Genomic DNA, 18912 nt, shown 5'->3' with positions numbered 1-18912 from the left:
TGGAGCTGGAGCATCATATTTGTGGGTTTCGATTATACTCTCAAAATGGCTAGAAAAAGTGAACTTTCATGTGAAACTCGCCAGTCTATTCCTGTTCTTAGAAATGAAGGCCAAACCATGTGAGAAATTGCAAAGAAACTGAACATTTCCTACAACGGTGTGTATTAATCCCTTCAGAGAACAGCACAAACGGGCTCTAACCAGAGTAGAAAGAGAAGTGCACAACTAAGCAAGAAGACAAGTATATTAGAGTCTTTGAGAAATAGACGCCTCACAGGTCCTCAACTGGCAGCTTCTTTAAATGGTACCCACAAAACGCCTGTGTCAAAGTATACAGTGAAGAGGCGACTCCGGGATGCTGGCCCTCTAGGCAGAGTGGCAAAGAAAAAGCCATATCTGAGAATGGACAATAAAAAGATTAGATTGATATGGACAAGAGAACACAGACATTGGACAGAGGAAGATTGTCTAAAAAGTGTCAGACAAATCAAAGTTTGAGGTGTTTGGATCACACAGAAGAACATTTGTGAGCCGCAGAACAGGTGAAAAGATGCTGGAATAGTGCCTGATGCCATCTTTCAAGCATGGAGGAGGCAATGTGATGGTCTGGGGCTGCTTTGGTGCTGGGAAAGTGGGAGATTTGTACAAAGTAAAAGGGATTTGAAATAAGGAAGGCTATCACACCATTTTGCAACACCATGCCATACTCTGTGGACAGTGCTTGATTGGAGCCAATTTCCCCTACAACAGGGCAATGACCCAAAGCACATCTCCATATTATGCAAGAACTATTTAGGGAAGAAGCAGGCTGTCTGTAATGGAGTGGCCAGCACAGTCACCAGATCTCAACCCCATTGAGCTGTTGTGGGAGCAGCTTGACTTTATGGTACGCAAGAAGTGCCCATCAAGCCAAAGCAACTTGTGGGAGGTGCTTTAGGAAGCATGGGGTGAAATTTCTACAGATTACCTCAACAAATTAACAGCTAGATTGCCGAAGGTCTGCTTTCAGAAAGATCCGCCCAGTAGTTTCTGAGAAATCTTGTCCACAGACAGACAAACAGACAAACAGACGGACAAATAAATTAACGGACCCGATCGCATAACCTCCTTGCTGGAGGTAATAAAAGTGTGTGTTTTCATGGAAAACATGACATTGTCTGGGTGACCCCAAACTTTTGAACAGTAGTGTATGTCCTCCTGCAGACAAAGGATGTCCCCAAATCCGAATGGTCCTTATTTGGGCAAGCACAGATAATGCGATGTAAACCGATTATTCTTCTACCCAAAGTTGCGCATTATTATCCTGGAAAAACTCAGTCCCATGACTGACATGTATATGTGCACCCATACCATTTGTGTCAGATTTTAACACAGGTTCACGTGATGTATTTTTGATGCCAGTTTGACCATCCCTTATGGTTCTCTCCTCATTCATTTGGATAGGAGCCTGGTCTTGTTTGCGCAAAATAGCTTCCTGGAAGCCTTGCCTAAAGGCCAATTTAGGGTCGTTTTAGACGCAGAGCCGTAAGCACGTAATTTACACAAGGAACTTGTTTTAGACAAGTTTTGATTTAAGGTTCGTTTTAGACGCAGAGCCGTGTTGCAAGGCTTGTGAGCCGTGTTGCGTGTTGCAAAGCAAATTGACGCCAGAACTGTAGATTTATTTTGAGTTAAGTAAGCCTATTTATTGCAGCAGGACAAAGGAAAAAAACTTACCGGCGTATGAAAGTGTAGTGGGCGAAAGGCTTGATGTTATGAATACATGTGTTACACAAAATACAAATATTGGCAATTCAGTACCAGTGGCAAAAAAGACAGCACATGATGCAAAAGTTCGTTTATTGACATCTTTTAATGACTGCGACAGGCTTTAAAACGATGTGTTTATGAGTTACATTATTCAAAGATGAGGTGGTAAACGGTGAGAGAATCTCATCATGTTGTCAATGCTTGTAACTACAATGGTGCTGGCCACAAGGTAACGGCAGGTTACTGTTAACTTTTGTATATGAGCAGACCGGGCTCATTCTATCAAACTCGCTGGAGCAATTGATGGATTCACGTCAATATGAACTCAATGAAAGATATCACCATGACTCACAAGTGGGGGAAAATGAATATGAAAGTACCTATTTGTTCGTGAATGACCACATTCTCTCCAAACAATCGCGGGTGAGAATGGGATATTCGCGGTAATTTGAGCGTCCTTATAAGTGTTTAAAGAGGATTTGTAAAGGAGTTCATGTCTTCGGACCTCTTCTGTTATGTTTGTTCCTAATCCATAAGAAAAGGCTTGTGAGACGGTCTGCAGGGTATTCATGATTTAAAAAAATGTCTGGGTCTAAAAAAGACTGCATGCTATTAACCCGGAAACGTGAGACTCTGTGAAAGGCTGTGGTAGCCGGCCAATCACAGCCTTTGCGAGCTGTGTAGGGCCGTAGTGTTTTAGTCGCATAGTCAGGAATTTTGGGCGACGCACTTAAGCACGTAAGGGGGGATATTTTACCGCGCAAGGGGGGGTTATGTATCTTACGTGCTTACGGCTCTGCGTCTAAAACGACCCTAAATTGGCCTTAAATGGCAGCCGAGTGGCGAGACCTGCCAATAAGGACTATAGTAATATGCAGCGGCAGGCAGCCTCCATTGTGACGTGTCTGCCCTGCATCATCCAATTCAAATGAGATCTCAATAAAAAACAAACTCCCTTTTTCTTGACTCGAAAAATAACACCCCAAAATACTACTGTTGATGATGAGTGACATACACAGATAAAAATAAATATTTATTATTTCCTTTTCAATCATGTGATTATAATTGCTAAATTAAAATCTAAATGAAATTGTGTAACTATAATGACAGTCACATGAGAAGCATCTGTCTTGTACTTTCCACCATTACAAATTCCATTTACGTATTCGGGTCTTTTACATAATTACCAATTGATTATCTGCTAACAACAGAAAATGTCAGTTACAGCGTAGTAGGTCTGTGACAGCATATGAGATATCATCTGCATGCAAATAAGATACCAGCAAAGGAGTCCACTAAGTATGGACCACTATGGAAATGGAAACTTAAGTACAGTAACTAATGAGGAAAACAACGCCAATACCAACTCCAAACAATGTGATGCAATGTTTAGCAAGCGATGATTACATCGTCGTGTTAAGCCAATCTATGATGAGGTCACCTGTTGAGAAAGGTGTTGAGAAACGCTAGTGGGGGCCCGGGAGTAACAGAGTCAGGTTCACAGAGGGTCACCTGGGGGCTGCATGATGAGAAAGAAAGGCGCAGCTAAGTCAGTCATTTCCCTGACCGTTATTCTGCATTATCTCCCTTTGTGGGAGCCGCAGCATCCTAAAGACGGACATCTTGGCGGTGTTCCGGAAGGTGCTGGAGGAGAAGTAGAAGATGATGGGGTCCAGGCAGGTGTTGAGAGTGCTGAGGAGTAAGGTGTAGTACCTCCAGTCTGGGCTGTTGTCGTACAGGAAACCCACCAGGTGGGCCGAGTTATAGGGCAGGAAGCAGACCAGGAAGATGGTCAGAGTGCCCACGGCCATGCCGATTGCCTTGCGCTTTCGCACCTGCGAGATGCGCGGCTGGCTGTAGAGGATGCGGATGAAGTTGATGTAGCAGAAGCCGCAGATGAGCAGCGGCAGGACGCAGAGCACCACGAAGAACTCCAGGCGCACCGGGAACAGGATCCGGCGCTGCTCGGCAGTGAAGCCCTCGTAGCAGACGTTCTTGGCGATGCTGGCATTGGCCAACAGGTGCTCAGTCACGAAGACCATGCTGCAATGGCCGGCACTGAAAAACCAGGCGAAGGCGCTGGCGCAGATGGCGTAGCGGGGCTTGCGGAGCTGCCGGTAGGGGATGGGGAAGGCTACGCCCAGGAAACGGTCCACGCTGACGGCGGTCAGCAGGAGGATGCTGGTGTAGATGGTGGTGAAGAAGACGAAGGAGTTGAGTGAGCAGAGGAAGTGAGGAAGGTACCAATGCAGGCCTTGGCTGGCCTCGTACATCTTCAGTGGGAGGAAGAGGAGGAAGAGGAGGTCAGACGAAGTCAGGTTGAGCAGCAGGATGTCCGTCGGGGTGGGTTTGTCGCGGGCCTTTCGGCTGAAGGCGTAGAACGCCAGGATGTTGGCTGGCAGCCCGACCAGGAAGGTCATAATGTACGAGGCCAGGAGGACTTTGACGTTAATGAGTTCTGACATAATGAGTTGGGTGAACTGAAACAAGAGGGACAGGCGTGAGTCAAACAAGTATCTATATGTGACATATACAGCCGTGGAAAAAATTAAGAGACCACTTCAAAATTATCAGTTTCTCTGGTTTTACTATTTATTGGTATGTGTTAAAGTAAAATGTACATTTTTGTTTTATTCTATAATCTACTGGCAACATTCCTACCAAATTTCAAATAAAAATATTGTCATTAAGATCATTTATTTGCAGAAAAATGACAATGGGTCAAAATAGCAAAAAAGATGCAGTGTCTTCAGATCTCGAATAATGCAAAGAAAACAAGCTCATATTCATTTTTAAACTACACAATACTAATGCTTTAACTTAGGAAGAGTTCAGAAATCAATATTTGGTGGAATAACCTTGATTTAAAATCACAACTTTCATGTGTCTTGGCATGCTCTCCACCAGCCTTTCACATTGCCGTTGGGTGACTTTATGCTACTCCTGGCGCAAGAATTCAAGCAGCTCGGCTTCTTTTCATGGCTTGTGACCATCCATCTTCCTCTTGATCACATTTCAGAGTTTTTTTTATGGGATTCAGGTCTCGAAATTGGGCTGTCCATGACTGGGTCCTGATCTGGTGATACTCCATCCACACCTTTACTGGCCTGGCTGTGTGGCATGGAGCATTGCCCTGCTGGAAAAAACACTTCTCAGAGTTGGGGAACATTGTCAGAGCAAAAGGAAGCAAGTTTTTCTTCCGGGACAACGTTATACTTTGCCTGGCTGAGGTTTGTAAAAGACCATAAGGATTGAACCAAAGCGGACTGGAGGGTCTCCTAGTTCGTCTTCTCTGATGAGTCCAATTTCACAGTAGGTGCAAGACTCTGTGGCTTGTAGGCCTCTCCAGGTCTCCGTCTAACCATCAGATGACCATGTGTTGGGCAAAGCTGAAAATTGGACTCATCAGAGAAGACGAACTAGGAGACCCTCCAGTCCGCTTTGGTTCAATCCTTATGGTCTTTTACAAACCTCAGCCAGGCAAAGTACAACGTTGTCCCGGAAGAAAAACTTGCTTCCTTTTGCTCTGACAATGTTCCCCAACTCTGAGAAGTGTTTTTTCCAGCAGGGCAATGCTCCATGCCACACAGCCAGGCCAGTAAAGGTGTGGATGGAGCATCACCAGATCAGGGCCCTGTCATGGCCAGCCCAATTTCGAGACCTGAATCCCATAAAAAAAACTCTGAAATGTGATCAAGAGGAAGATGGATGGTCACAAGCCATGAAAAGAAGCCGAGCTGCTTGAATTCTTGCGCCAGGAGTAGCATAAAGTCACCCAACGGCAATGTGAAAGACTGGTGGAGAGCATGCCAAGACACATGAAAGTTGTGATTTTAAATCAAGGTTATTCCACCAAATATTGATTTCTGAACTCTTCCTAAGTTAAAGCATTAGTATTGTGTAGCTTAAAAATGAATCTGAGCTTGTTTTCTTTGCATTATTCGAGATCTGAAGACACTGCATCTTTTTTGCTATTTTGACCAATTGTCATTTTTCTGCAAATAAATGATCTAAATGACAATATTTTTATTTGAAATTTGGTAGGAATGTTGCCAGTAGGTTATAGAATAAAACAAAAATGTACATTTTACTTTAACACATACCAATAAATAGTAAAACCAGAGAAACTGATAATTTTGAAGTGGTCTCTTAATTTTTTCCGCGGCTGTATGTATATATTCACATGGACCCATTTATCTGTGTAACACTTACAATACCTGTCAGACTTATTTGTAGCTGGAAAGTCCAGGGTGGAAGTTTGACAATCTTTCCTTGTGGGGCTAATTATTCACTTATGCAAAAACCAAACATAACAGTAAAATGTTATCAGATGACAACCAGGAACATCAGATAATTATGATCACATTATAGACAACAGCGACATTGCAACTGTAGATCATTTATGACACCAGACAAAATGTATCCCAGATTTAGGAACCATCCACCATTTTATCTGCAGTTCGTGCCATGAGGCTGAATCTGGTTGAAAATTAATACTTGTTTGTATCAGCAGAAGGGATAATTGAAGGCAGCAGGCCCAAGAAAAAAAGGTTGACACATATTTACCTATTGAAATGCTCCAAAGGGAATAAAAACATCAATCCTCCTGATATGTGTGGATATGACAAATCAAGATGGAGGTCCTTAGAGTGCCATTGTCACTTTTCAAACAAATTCCCACGAGAGCCCTTGTGTGCAGGTGAAGCTGAGAGGGCTCACACCCAGAATGAGGCAAGCAGTGAAAGGACTAGAGGCGTTATCTCCTCTAATTCAATAAGACCCGGAGGAGTGTGAGGAGAGGACCACCGCAGGGTGATTGGCATGCAAGTTCCCCGAAGCACTCTGGCCTTAAATACCACTGCAAGGGAAATTTTATCCCCGATACGGGTGATGATTTACATATGAGTGTATGGAAAGAGTGCTGCCCACATGATGTTATCACTGTGAGAGCAAGTCAGATGCGATTGCAAAAAATGTTATCTGCTGCTGCAGATGCTCCTGCCCTGCTCCTCTAAGAACAGGCAGATATAAGTGTTTATCTGATTCAGAGTGATGATTTTGAAGCAATTTTGTCATTTTTGCTCACCCCACGGTTAAGGTTGGGGACTGACAAGACATCGCATTTCTATTTCATCCTAAAGCCCTGAACATAATAGTCAGTGATAGCTCTGAATCCAGCGATAAACTTTAGGCAATAGAACCACGAGTTGAATCAAAGGTCTTGGTGTTTATTTCTCACGTACGCCTGCAGGGAGCCAATTCCACATCAAGTAGACAGGGTAAAGACTGGATATCAATGTACAGTATTACTTTTTATAAGGTCAGCAATGGGAGGTCACAGGTCAATGGGGGTGTGTTACAGTTTAGGGGTGGGACAGGGGTTTGTGAGTGGGAGGGGAGAGGAGGTTACCCCACGGAAGATTCCGGGAGGTCCGCACACACAGGCACAAAGGCAACATGTAAAATAGGTGGTGTGTATTAAATCACCCTGGCTGGAGAGGAAGTCTGGAAAGGTGCCGAGGCCTATTTTGCATAGGCCACGTCTGAGGGCCTCACCATGGGTGATCAATGCCCATGGCAAACACACACACTGGAGAGCCTGCATGCTTGCAATGCACTTGTAAATATGTGAATCAATGGTAATATCAATTTCCATCATCAGTCACAAGGCTCGCAAACCCCAGTGTGTATTCCAATATATGTCTTCATGTATATTTCAATTATAAGTCTAATAATGGGTGGGTAAAATACATTTGTTGAGTGTTTTTCTTTAATGTTCAAAACTAATCCTCATAAAGGCAGCACTCAAAACAGGGGTACAGCTTGACGTGATGCAGCAAAGGTTTTGGGTTGTGGGTTCGAAGTGTTCCAAGGAATGTCCGTCTTATAGGCCTTGGAGCTAAGTAGGATTAAACCCCAATATGTAAACGAGTTGTCTTTAGAAGTACACACGTCACTAAGTGCTAAAGTCTCGTTAGACTCTGTGAGGCTAGTCAATCGCCAGCACAGACACTGTACACTAAAACGCAGAGACGTGCACAGGAGTGGGCTAAGGTTGCTCGGGCAACTGCCCGTTTGCCCTTCTCGACTGCAGTTGCCCCTCCAAAGGAAATATATATATTTGCGATCAGGGGACGGGGGCGTGGCAGCGGCGGTGACAAAAAATAATGTGTTGCCCCTTTTTCCCAGGGCAGAGCAACTGCCCTTCAAAATTCCTGTGCACGTCCCTGCTAAAACAGCTCCCTCCTGTCCTCCTGTATGAAAGTCACTCACACCGCCCCCCCTCCGCCAGCAGTGGCAGCTTCCACTGGAGGGCTGGTACACTTGGTCTCGCAGCAGCCATTGCCCCACATCAGGCAGAGAACGTTCCTGGTGCTTCCCTGGAAGGTAGAGGATGAGAAGTAGAAGATGATTGGGTCGAGGATGGCATTGGTCGCCGTGAGGAGCAGCGCCTCCGTCCTCCACCCCACCGTGCCCTCTTGGATGAAGCCCAGTATGTGTGTGACGTTGTATGGCATGAAGCAGACGACGAAGACCAGTAAGGTGCCCAACGCCATCCCCGTCGCCCTCCGCCTCTTCTCGGGCTGCAGGCGTGAAATCCGGCTGAGGATGAGGATGAACCTGACGTAGCAGAAGCTGGAGACCAGCAGTGGCAGGACGAAGAACACCACGCACAGCTCCAGACGGATGGGTCGGATCACGTCCAGCTGTGCCTCGGTGAAGTTGTCGTAACAGACCCCAGATGACTCCGAGGAGTCGTTCGGCATGAGTTCGATCAGATAGAGGTATACGAAATGGGCCGCGCTCAGGATCCAGATGAAGGCGCCGGCCAAGACGCCGTGCATTGCTCTGACACGCTGCCTGTACCAGACGGCGTAGCCCACACACAGGTAGCGGTCCACGCTGGCGGCCGTGAGCAAGATGGAGCTGTTGTGGATGGTGGTGTAGAAGACGAAGGTGGAGAGCAGACAGAGGGCCTGAGGGAGGAGCCAGAGCATGCCAGAGGCCACCTCGTACATCTTCAGCGGCAGGCACAGGAGGAAGAGAAGGTCAGAGACAGTCAAGTTGAGCAGGAGGACATCTGTGGGAGAGGCTTTGGTGTGGATCTTGCAGCTGAAGGCGTAGAGGGCCAGGAGGTTAGCAGGAAGCCCAAACAGGAAGATGATGATGTAATAGGCCAGAATGAATAGCTCCATTATCACAGCTGGGGAAAAGGCAAGACATAATGTATCAAGAACTAATTGAGTTTTCTATTCCTCTTACTGACGCTAAACAAGGTCCTACTTCAAATCTTTAGCAAATAACATATGGCTAACATGCAATCAAAACAGGGATTAAGTAATGTATAGGTAAGGTTATTAACAAATGTATGCCAAAATAATCAGAAACTTTTTCATCACTTTACTTAAGAGTTCACTGCCATCGTGCATTAGTCACATTAAGGTTTAAGTCCAAGTTCAAGTCTTTTGCTCGTCATTCAAAGGCCAATCCATTACAAAACATACTTACTTGTAGAATGCAATGGTGGTGCGTTCGGAAGGATCACAGAGCAAACCCAGAGTTGCTATTTCCACAATAATGCCATACAGTCCTCCTATCTGTCATGTTTCACCGATGTTTCCCCTCCCTCACCATAAAATGGCGATAAATTACCTAGACTGTTCACTAATGCCGACTCGTGTCAGTCCTCAGTTAATGGATGCTGTTTTTTTCTTGTTTAGAGTCTAAGGCCAATTCAGTTTGTGACACTAATAGCACTTTGCGAGTTCACTGAACCGAGGGTTGCTATTTCCTCAATAATGCCATACAGTCCTATATGTCATGTTTCACTGATGATTCCCCTCCCTCACCATAAAATGGCTGTAAATGTTCTAGACTGTTCACTAATGACTGCCTCGTTATTACTGGGATTTGCATGGGTGCCAGCACAGTTTATGTGAGTTAGATATTTGTAGTAGTACTCTTCAATACTTGCTCACGTCTAAATGTGAATATGAATGTCGAAATGTATGTGGTTGCAACTTGTGTGGAAAAGTGTGTTAAGAGTGACCATTATATGGTGAGATGTACCGTGGAATTAGCACAATGTCTGCGTACCTCAAGTCACCATAGTTACCTCTTGTCTACTAGTGAGTTTATTTCTGGATGTTCCTGGTTTCTTTCTTTACTGTTTAGCAGTAGATTAGCAGTAGTTAGATGCTTTTGTTTTTTTCAACCCGTTCTGGAGCTTGCATTCACCTGGCTTATCTGCCCTGCTTTGGCAAAGTGATATCTTTAGTTCTTTTCCGTTCTTCTGTGTTTTAGGGATTTTCCCTTCCCTCTTCTGTGTATTGGTAAATAAAGACACAACCTTTTTTATGATGTCTGCACTTGGGTCCTACCCTTGCTCAGCATGATACCCACTGGTTTAGCAACCAGGCGGATCGCGTTCAATCCCTGACAGTCCCTCCGCCCACAATGTTCCATTTGATACAACGCTGCACACAGGTATTTATTTCAACATCAAGATAACATGATTATAAAAGTACCAGGGCATTCAAATATATGCATCTCACAGTCATATCGTAGTTTGCAAATGGCTGTAATAAATTTGCTTATGTCATGAGCATGACATTATGTCATCAAAGCATTGGAGCCTTAACTACAATAAACTCTTACATTATATAAACACACACAGTGATCATGAAATATATTCAAACATTAGAGGAAAAAGATCAGACAATAAATGCAGAAATATATAAAAGTATTAGTACATTCAAAATACATCCTACATCTTTAGGTGTTGCAGTATTTCACTCAAAATATCTACTTGGCACTGTAATGTAGCCAATGATGATGCAATATATTGATTGGTCCCATTCAATGGTTCAAGTAAATGTTCCTAGTATCTTCACCCTCAACGTTGTTCATGTAGATATCCTCTTCTTCCTGAAAAACAATGGTACATTGTAACATTGCAATAATCTGTTGTCTTTGCCAAAAGATTCTGTCTAATCTGCCATAAGATTATGTAAAACTTGGTTCACATTTCCTACATTGGCTTAATGGCTGTTGTCTTTCTCACAAAGCTAAAAGTTGTTTTGGACTTCCTGTTTTACCTCTGTTGATTACCAGTCAGGTTTGCAGACACACACAATGATGCATTGCAACATACACACATACACTGTTGTGCAAAGTGTTTATGTTTCTGCGTTTATTTGTTTTTGAATGTCTGTGCGTGTGTGTGTGTGTGTGTGTGTGTGTGTGTGTGTGTGAGTGTGTGTGTGTGTGTGTGTGTGTGAGCACCACCCTATGGTCATTTCTCCAGAATTGTGTGTGTGTGTGTGTGTGTGTGTGTGTGTGTGTGTGTGTGTGTGTGTTTCTGTGTGTGTGTGTGTGTGTGTTTCTGTGTGTGTGTGTGTGTGTGTGTGTGTGTGCGTGTGCGTGCGTGCGTGCATGCGTGTGTGCGTGCGTGTGTGTGTGTGTGTGTGCGTGTGTGTGTGTGTGCGTGTGCGTGCGTGCGTGCATGCGTGTGTGCATGCGTGTGTGTGTTTGTGTGAGTGTGCGTGTGTGTGCGTGTGTGTGCGTGTGTGTGTGTGTGTGTGTGTGTGTGTGCGTGTGTTCACGTGTGTGTGTGAATGCACACATTTATTTGCATGGGTCATGAGGATACTTTGAGGATTGTGAATCCACTGTACCTGGGGAGTCCACCGGCATTCAAGAAAAGTGTCATTATCATAGATGGGATCCGATACCACTGCATGCTCATCCTTTTTGCCGTTGTTACGCAACTTGCGCTCTTCAAGCTTCTGGGTCCTCATACTTTTCGCTTCAGCTTTCGGCGCCACCTCTGGCCTACATAAGTAATGGAAAATAGAGCAGGATTTACTCCACAGGCATACAATGGGAGTACTGCGGGGTTTCCATGATTGTGTGTTCCCAGGGTCTAATATTCAAAGACTTTTATGTAGTCAGCATTTGGCAAATATTCATATTAATCCATAACAATATGAAATGGAGGCAAAACAACTGTAGTGTCTTGCAATCTCTTTTTTCTTTCTTTTCTTAGATCATTGAACCTTTCGTAGAAGCTTAATGTGCATTGATTACCACAAGCATAAGCTACCTGGAGGTAAAATAACTTAATTCCTTAAATCATAGTTGCTGGTAAAGAAGACACTTGGGTATAAGTCATCTCTCTTTGTGTTTTATGAAAGGCAATACGGATCTGTCAGATAATATGTATTTGATATCACAAAATTAGGAAATTAATTAATCAGCATAACAGAGTTCCGTCACCTCTCCATGTTGATGTTGAGTGAAGCAGATCTATCTGAGCTTCTGGATTCCCTGAAATGATAAAAAAGAAAAAGTGAATCAGTGTTCACATTAGTCATTAGTGCTCACAGCGGTTTTGAAATTACAGTTGACATTATCTGGGACACCCTGTATTTAAAAGCAACCTTGCATAATATGCTTCCAGGTCCTAAAATGATCCGTATGTAAGTATACCGGGTGAAAGGGCAGTTTTTACTGAACTGAATCAGTGGCCAGATTTCTTGTATTGTAAATTACATTGTCATACAGTTTGTTGTTTTACACTTTGATAATGCTCGGTTGTATGCCTAAAACTATAAGGCCTTCATTTGAATGTTCCCCACCTTGAGGGAATATTATCCATTGCCACGCCAGAGTGCTCAGAATTCCTGAGGACTATGGGATGTATAGGATGAGAAGTAGATATAGGATATCTATAGGATACCAAAATATACCACTGTAAAAACATTGCTTTACTACACATTTACGAGATTTCACAATTGTCATACAGTTGTAAATAAAACCTTTTTTTTTTGTGCCGGCAGCAACAAATCAACAGTCCACATAAGCCTAGAACTCCAAACGCACCGGCCAAAATAGGAATCCACGGAAAGGATGCTGGCAAGGCCAAAAGAGAGAAAGAAAGATACAGCGAGCGGGAGTAAAGTTCTTCTTATTAGTTGTTATCAATATAGGTTTTCTCCTCTTAATATCAAGTTTAGCAGTTTTATTATTCATTGTAAGAAAATACTGCATACTGTTTGCAGCCTGTATGGTCATCTGCTGAGTCTTATTGCTGTAGGGAGTCTTCGCCACACACACAACTGGCCTCTGCTTCGCTAGTTCCCCTTCCAGCATGACCTCAGATGACCTGATGTTGCCCTTTATGGTGAAGATCGGGACGACTGATGCCGGGAGGTCAGCACTGCCATTGAGCATCCATGTCACCATGCCGTCAGGGTGGGCCTCCACCCGACACACGCATTTCAGCATCTTGTCTGTCTCCAAGCAGAAAGAGTCTGACAACAAGATGGAGATAACTGTGGCAGAAGGAGAGATAAAGAAGATAAGGTCTACATTTTCCAGGCATCCACATTTGAGCAGACATAACACGTCTCTAAACGTGTTGTGCTCTATATCGGACCGGTTGTGTTCAAGCACTAAATGTTTATGGTGGAGGGTTATCTGCTTTGTTTGACGCAAATCAAAACCAGAGTTTAGCAAGTGATATATCTTAGAGTACTACACATTAGCCTGATTTATATATCTCAGAAATGCCTCTCAGTAACTCCATGCCAATAATAATATCATGACTTGTAACGAAAACATACTTTTCTAAAAGACTAATGCTTACAGGCGATATCAGGCGATGTTTTAGCCGACCATCTTGTCCCAATGCCGTTGTTAGCAGCACAGGCGGCAGAGAAGTTCCTTTGAACATCAGGAATGGTTAGCGAGTCGCTGCTCGAATGAACCTGGGAAGAATTGTTCCCATTTGTGATGAGCCACTGATACGAGACAGCCCCTGGGTTGCTCTTGCTATCACACTTCAGGTTGATGGTGTCATGCTCTGCGATGGTGGGGTTTTCGTTTTTAAGCGTCACATTCATAGGTGCATCTGTGACACACAAATACACAGATATTATGTCCCACATAGGCTATGCAGGTTTATAAAAACGTGTATAGAAGTGTATACATGTAGCCTATACTGTATGCTACACCAAGGTTTTCTGGTTCTACTTACATAAGATATCCAAAATCAGATGTTTGCTATTACCGAACGAGCTGCGACAGTGGACCTCTTTTCTGTGCTGATGATATGAAGCGTTCACCCTCACCGTGTACACAGTCACCCACATCCCTGTATCAAGCCTCTCGGTGGTGACCTCAGTGGTGTTAACAGACAGGCCTCTCCACTCAATGGCCGGCGGGGAAGGGGGGCAGGAGTGATGGATGCTGCAGTTGATGTTGAGGACTTCACCCTCCGTAACAGGTGACTCTGGGCCTGATATCTCAGGAACGGTTGGTGCTTTTGTGTGAGAAGAGATGGATGTCAGTAGAGTATTTAAATAATATGTTATTTATCTTACTTTGCCAAATACATAGTGTGATCCAACTTACATCACGTCATCGGTAAGTTGAATGTCAGAAAAAGCATACAAAAGATTATTTTTTTGGCCATAAAGAATTTCGATGTGATTATATCTGAGCAACTTCTTTGTTAAAAACAACTATTTGATAATTAACATAAAAAGCTTCTGAAAATTAGTTTCAGAGGTAATAGAAAACTGATTGGGGAAAAAATGGCAATAAATGATGAGTTTGCAGTTTTATAATGTGCAGTGCCTGCATGCTTTCTCAGAACTGAAACTGGACAGATTTTAACCATTTGTTTCACATCTTCTGCAAAAAATCTCCTGATGCTTCTGTAGATAATGGAAGAACTCACATATAGGCTTTATCTGGACAGTTGGTGTGTAGTATTTGTCAGACTCTGGGTTGATGTAGGGAAACAGTGTGATGCCATCGGACATCGTGACATTGTCGATCCTGAGGGTGCAGTTTCCTTCTGAAGGATGCCCTGGCACTGAAGTACGTCCTTTAAATTCAGGGATTACTTCCAGAGGTTTCTTCTCATCATAAATGACAGGCCAGCCCATTGACTGGTGCTTATACCAGTTTACCCTGGTATGGGGCTGGGTCTGGCAGGGGAGCAGTACACAGCTGCCAACCACCGCCTTCACAGATGTTGGCATCTCAATACGAAAGCCCTGGGATATGGTCACCAGACAGGCTGCTGTAGAGAAACACACATTTGTGATTATGTGCTGCTGTAGAGGAGCACACACATTTGTGAGTATGTGCTGCTGCTGTAGATGAACACACACATTTGTGATTATGTGCTGCTGCTGTAGATGAACACACACATTTGTGATTATGTGCTACTGACAAAATACTCACAAAATCATCTACCACCACTCATATGACATCAACACATATGGGTTGTCAGATGAAAGCCTTCATTTTTTTCCTACCAGCAATCTATACCTGTTATCTACCTTCTTGAAGATATAATGCAGTGACTTGTGTCCTTAGTGTTTTGGAATCAGGTGTGTATGTGATTCAAAAAAGATCTTTCTCAGATGCTGTGTGCATGTGTGTGTGTGTGTCTGCGTGTATGCCCAAGCAACATATGTTCAACTGAATAGAAAACAATACACACAGAATCATTTTCAGTATTTGAGAACATGCAGTGCTACCACTGCTCACACAAAGCTGAGAAGAACTTGGGTCTTTAGAAACCAAACTGACTGTGTGATTGTATGCATTGATAGCACAACACTGTAGATGAACCTTATACTATTAAAGTGGTTGCCATCTTTTACCATTATAGTGTGTGAGTGTGCATACACCTTCATCTGCCATCTGAGTGGCAATAATGTGGTTTCTTTCCCCGGCCTTACTACAGACCACAGCACACAGCTGTGTTTAAAACACAGTTTGGTGAGCGTTTAAAACACAGTTTGGTGAGTGTGTAAAACACAGTTTGGTGAGTGTGTAAAACACAGTTAGGTGATTGTTTAAAACATAATATGGTGAGCGTTTAAAACACAGTTTGGTGAGTGTTTAAAACACAGTTTGGTGAGCAATGTCATGCCGTGTAGATACCAGTGAAGGAGATGCCAAAGAGTCTGAGCAGTCTCTGAGTGTCCATCACAGCCCAATCAAAGCCCTGTCACAAGAAACGCACCACTGAGCGGTCAAATTGTGTTCAAATGTACATAAAACCAGAGGCCATAATAAACACATTCTAATGAACACACATATATTCTCTGTCACAGATTTCCCTTCTTCTTCTTTTGAATTTTATGGCAACGAACAACATGCAAAACATTTCGACATTTACTGAAAGGCTTGACTGAAAGCAAGCTGATCACTGCTTTCTTTGGTCTGTTCACTTCAGTGCGAAATGCTTTCACTTTCCTTGACAGGGTGATGGTTAACCGTTAACCTCAACTAAACATAATAAGCAATGATGCCTTGTGTCAGCAAACACAGCCATTTCAGACTAGCAAGGCTGTTACAGACGATTAAGCACACTTTCTAAAAAATCAATTTCTAAGATGATTAGATGATTATACTCATTTTTAATATAAACGGACCCCTTTAACTTCACTGATGCAGAGTGCACTTGCTGTTGAACAGAGAAGAATGACTACACATACTGTACATACATTTTTGTGTGAGAACTTATCTTATTTGTCTTTAAATAGATGCCCGTACATTTTACTTTCTACATGGTGACTTGTTTAACAATAAAGACAACGAAAGAGAACTGAAAATGAGGTACCCTAGAGTCTCAAAGGGTTCAGTACCACAGCTCACACTAACTTCAGGAAGTTATACACAGCTGCCTTTAGGAACTTCATTTAGATAACATCTCTTCAGGTAAGTCCTGTGTTTTAGCCACTGTTTAACACAGTAATTACATTTCAGAAGGTGTGTTTCAATGACTGAAAATACAAATGATGGTGCAAAGGAATTACTGAGCTGACCTACCGCTTGAGGACTTCTGAGAATCTGTGACTGTCCTCCTTTCAGTTCCTTTTGAAACACCAACTAGTCACACTCTCAAGACTAATACTACCCTTGGTACACCCCTCCCCTCCTCACTGTAGGCAGGAAGACTATAGCCCTCCCACCCACACCACTGAGTAAGTATGTGTACGCTATCTGCATTATGAGATTGAGCTATTTTGATATATTAGTATATATTTTGCAGTTTGTTGCACGATTTGATCCACAAAAATTAGTCCGTAGTATCAAGTTAATAACTTGTTTCCAAAAGATAATTAACTTGTGCCCCCAAGATCAAATAGGACTTTATTTAATAGGTGATAATTCACTTAAGTTACCTCAGGACTCCAGAGTTGCATATAAGTATATTTATTAGACAACAACAACAACAAGCTCATTGGGCTCACCCACGTCCTGGCAGGCCAATGAGAAGCACGGGCCCTCTATCAGAAAGATAGGCAGCACAGGCTTACTCCCAGACTGCAGCAGACGAGAGAGAAGCCATACTAAACACATCACACAAGGTTTATAAAGATAGAAGTTTAGCGTTCTCTGGCGCCAAAACAATTTGTCAGCAGGGGTAACCACGTGGTGGGTCTCTGACGTCCGAGGCTCCCTGTCTTGCAATGATGTCAGTTTTGCACAAGGTCGAAAGAAGCACAGTTCGACCCTTCTTATCACCTCTGGTCTAAACAAGCTCTTGCACATATGCAGACTAAGTGGCACCTAATCATCTAAGTGACACACACACAGAAACACAGAAAAGCCATGTTCCTGCTTACATAAGCCCATAATTCATACAAAGTATATATTAATACAAGGCACTTGATTAATATATTCTGAGGTCATTTACAGTATTTCGAAATGATCCCCATCAGTATTCACAGTTGATAGGATTTTAATGCTCACTGTGAGATATTCTATAAATGTGCATAGTCCTGCACTGGATTCAAACCTGCACCCTCAGACACTGAGGTGGTGGAAACTGATTATTATTGAAACTAAAATAACTTAATGTATCTCCTCTAAGGACCATATGGTTGAAATGATATGATATGGGTTATAAACAAATCTCCCTTTTAAATCCCATATATGGATTATAAAGATATGTAATGGAAATATATCTTTGAATATTTCCATGAGCATTACTTTCAACCTGTAAAAAGATGAGAGGTAGAAAAATCATAAAATGTACTGCAATTCTAGTAGCATACAGCAGATGGCGATGCATTCCTTCCACAGTCATCTCTGAGCTGACACTATCTTATAGTCTATACCGGTTGATTTAATCAGATCATTAAATAATAGCTGATAATGGACATGGGTTTATTTGGACCTCAGGGGAAACTTCTAATATATATATTTCTAACACAGACTTTTAGCCTCTGAAGGCCACCATAAAAATTATAAATAGTTTGCATTGGTGTGTGGTTGGCCCCCTGAAATGGATAGGTGGATATTGTCAAAGTAACGTACGCCCCCTTGTGGTAACACAGATTTTTGTGCAAGAAAATCAAATTTCAAATGTTTACTATGGGGAGTTCAAAGTAATTTGCCCATCAAAACCACAATTCATAGTCTTTAATTCTTCAAGAGTTTTACCCTCCTGTATCTCCTGCACCTGCCCCAATTCAATCGCAAAGGTGCCGATGATACGCAAGCCAGGGAGACGCCGCTCCTGTTCCTTGAACTTCACTTTTCCAGCAGCTCCTTGATCCTGTCTTTTGCAGTGTCCAATATCACTGCCAACAATTCTGGGAGACGGACAGTTAGAGGCGCTACTCATATTTAACCAAACTGAACTTCAATTTAAAAGTTAATGCAAAGTAAAAACACCAGAGCACTCAGTGTGCATTTCCTATTTACACCTAACTCTATATACACCTAACTCTATATACATCCAACTCTATTGCAAAGCCTGATTTTTATCTCTGTGTATCCTTTCAGTTTATATGCACTAGAGGGCAGCATGTAAACACAAAGTAACTCTTGTGAAGCTTAACCAAATCATCAAGGGGAAATCTGACAGTGGTGAATTATGTCTTTGTTTGCAGCTGCTCTATAAGTTTCTCTTCATTCTCCTCATACGTGGGGACTGGGGAGGTGTTTCTGTTCCATGTTCCATGTTCTCTGTGCATCTCTCTGTAATGCTCTGTAATGCCGGCTGCTCCAGGGCTGACCATAGCTCCAAAACACCACCTGGACCCAGGTTATCCCCACTCATGCTTGGAAGCAGAAGGGGGGGGGGGGGGTGGAGAGAGAGGGAAACAGAGAAAGAGAGAGAGAGAG

The 18912-nt window shown here is 43.0% G+C and overlaps 1 protein-coding gene across 1 annotated transcript; it reads right to left on the bottom strand.

Annotated features, from left to right (window-relative positions):
* Positions 1–3299: 3299 nt before the first annotated feature.
* LOC308380652 (uncharacterized protein) lies at positions 3300–18409 on the bottom strand (the record flags this gene model as incomplete). Its single annotated transcript, XM_080858059.1, has 7 exons — positions 3300–4229; positions 8025–8953; positions 12804–13085; positions 13400–13663; positions 13823–14050; positions 14495–14842; positions 18226–18409. The coding sequence occupies 7 exons, from the start codon at positions 18407–18409 to the stop codon at positions 3300–3302; spliced, it is 3165 nt and encodes a 1054-aa protein (XP_080714185.1).
* Positions 18410–18912: the final 503 nt, after the last annotated feature.

The sequence above is a fragment of the Sprattus sprattus genome (assembly GCF_963457725.1).
Source record: "Sprattus sprattus genome assembly, chromosome: 19".
NCBI classification, from domain to species: domain Eukaryota; kingdom Metazoa; phylum Chordata; class Actinopteri; order Clupeiformes; family Clupeidae; genus Sprattus; species Sprattus sprattus.
This window is presented reverse-complemented; position numbering and strand designations above follow the sequence as displayed.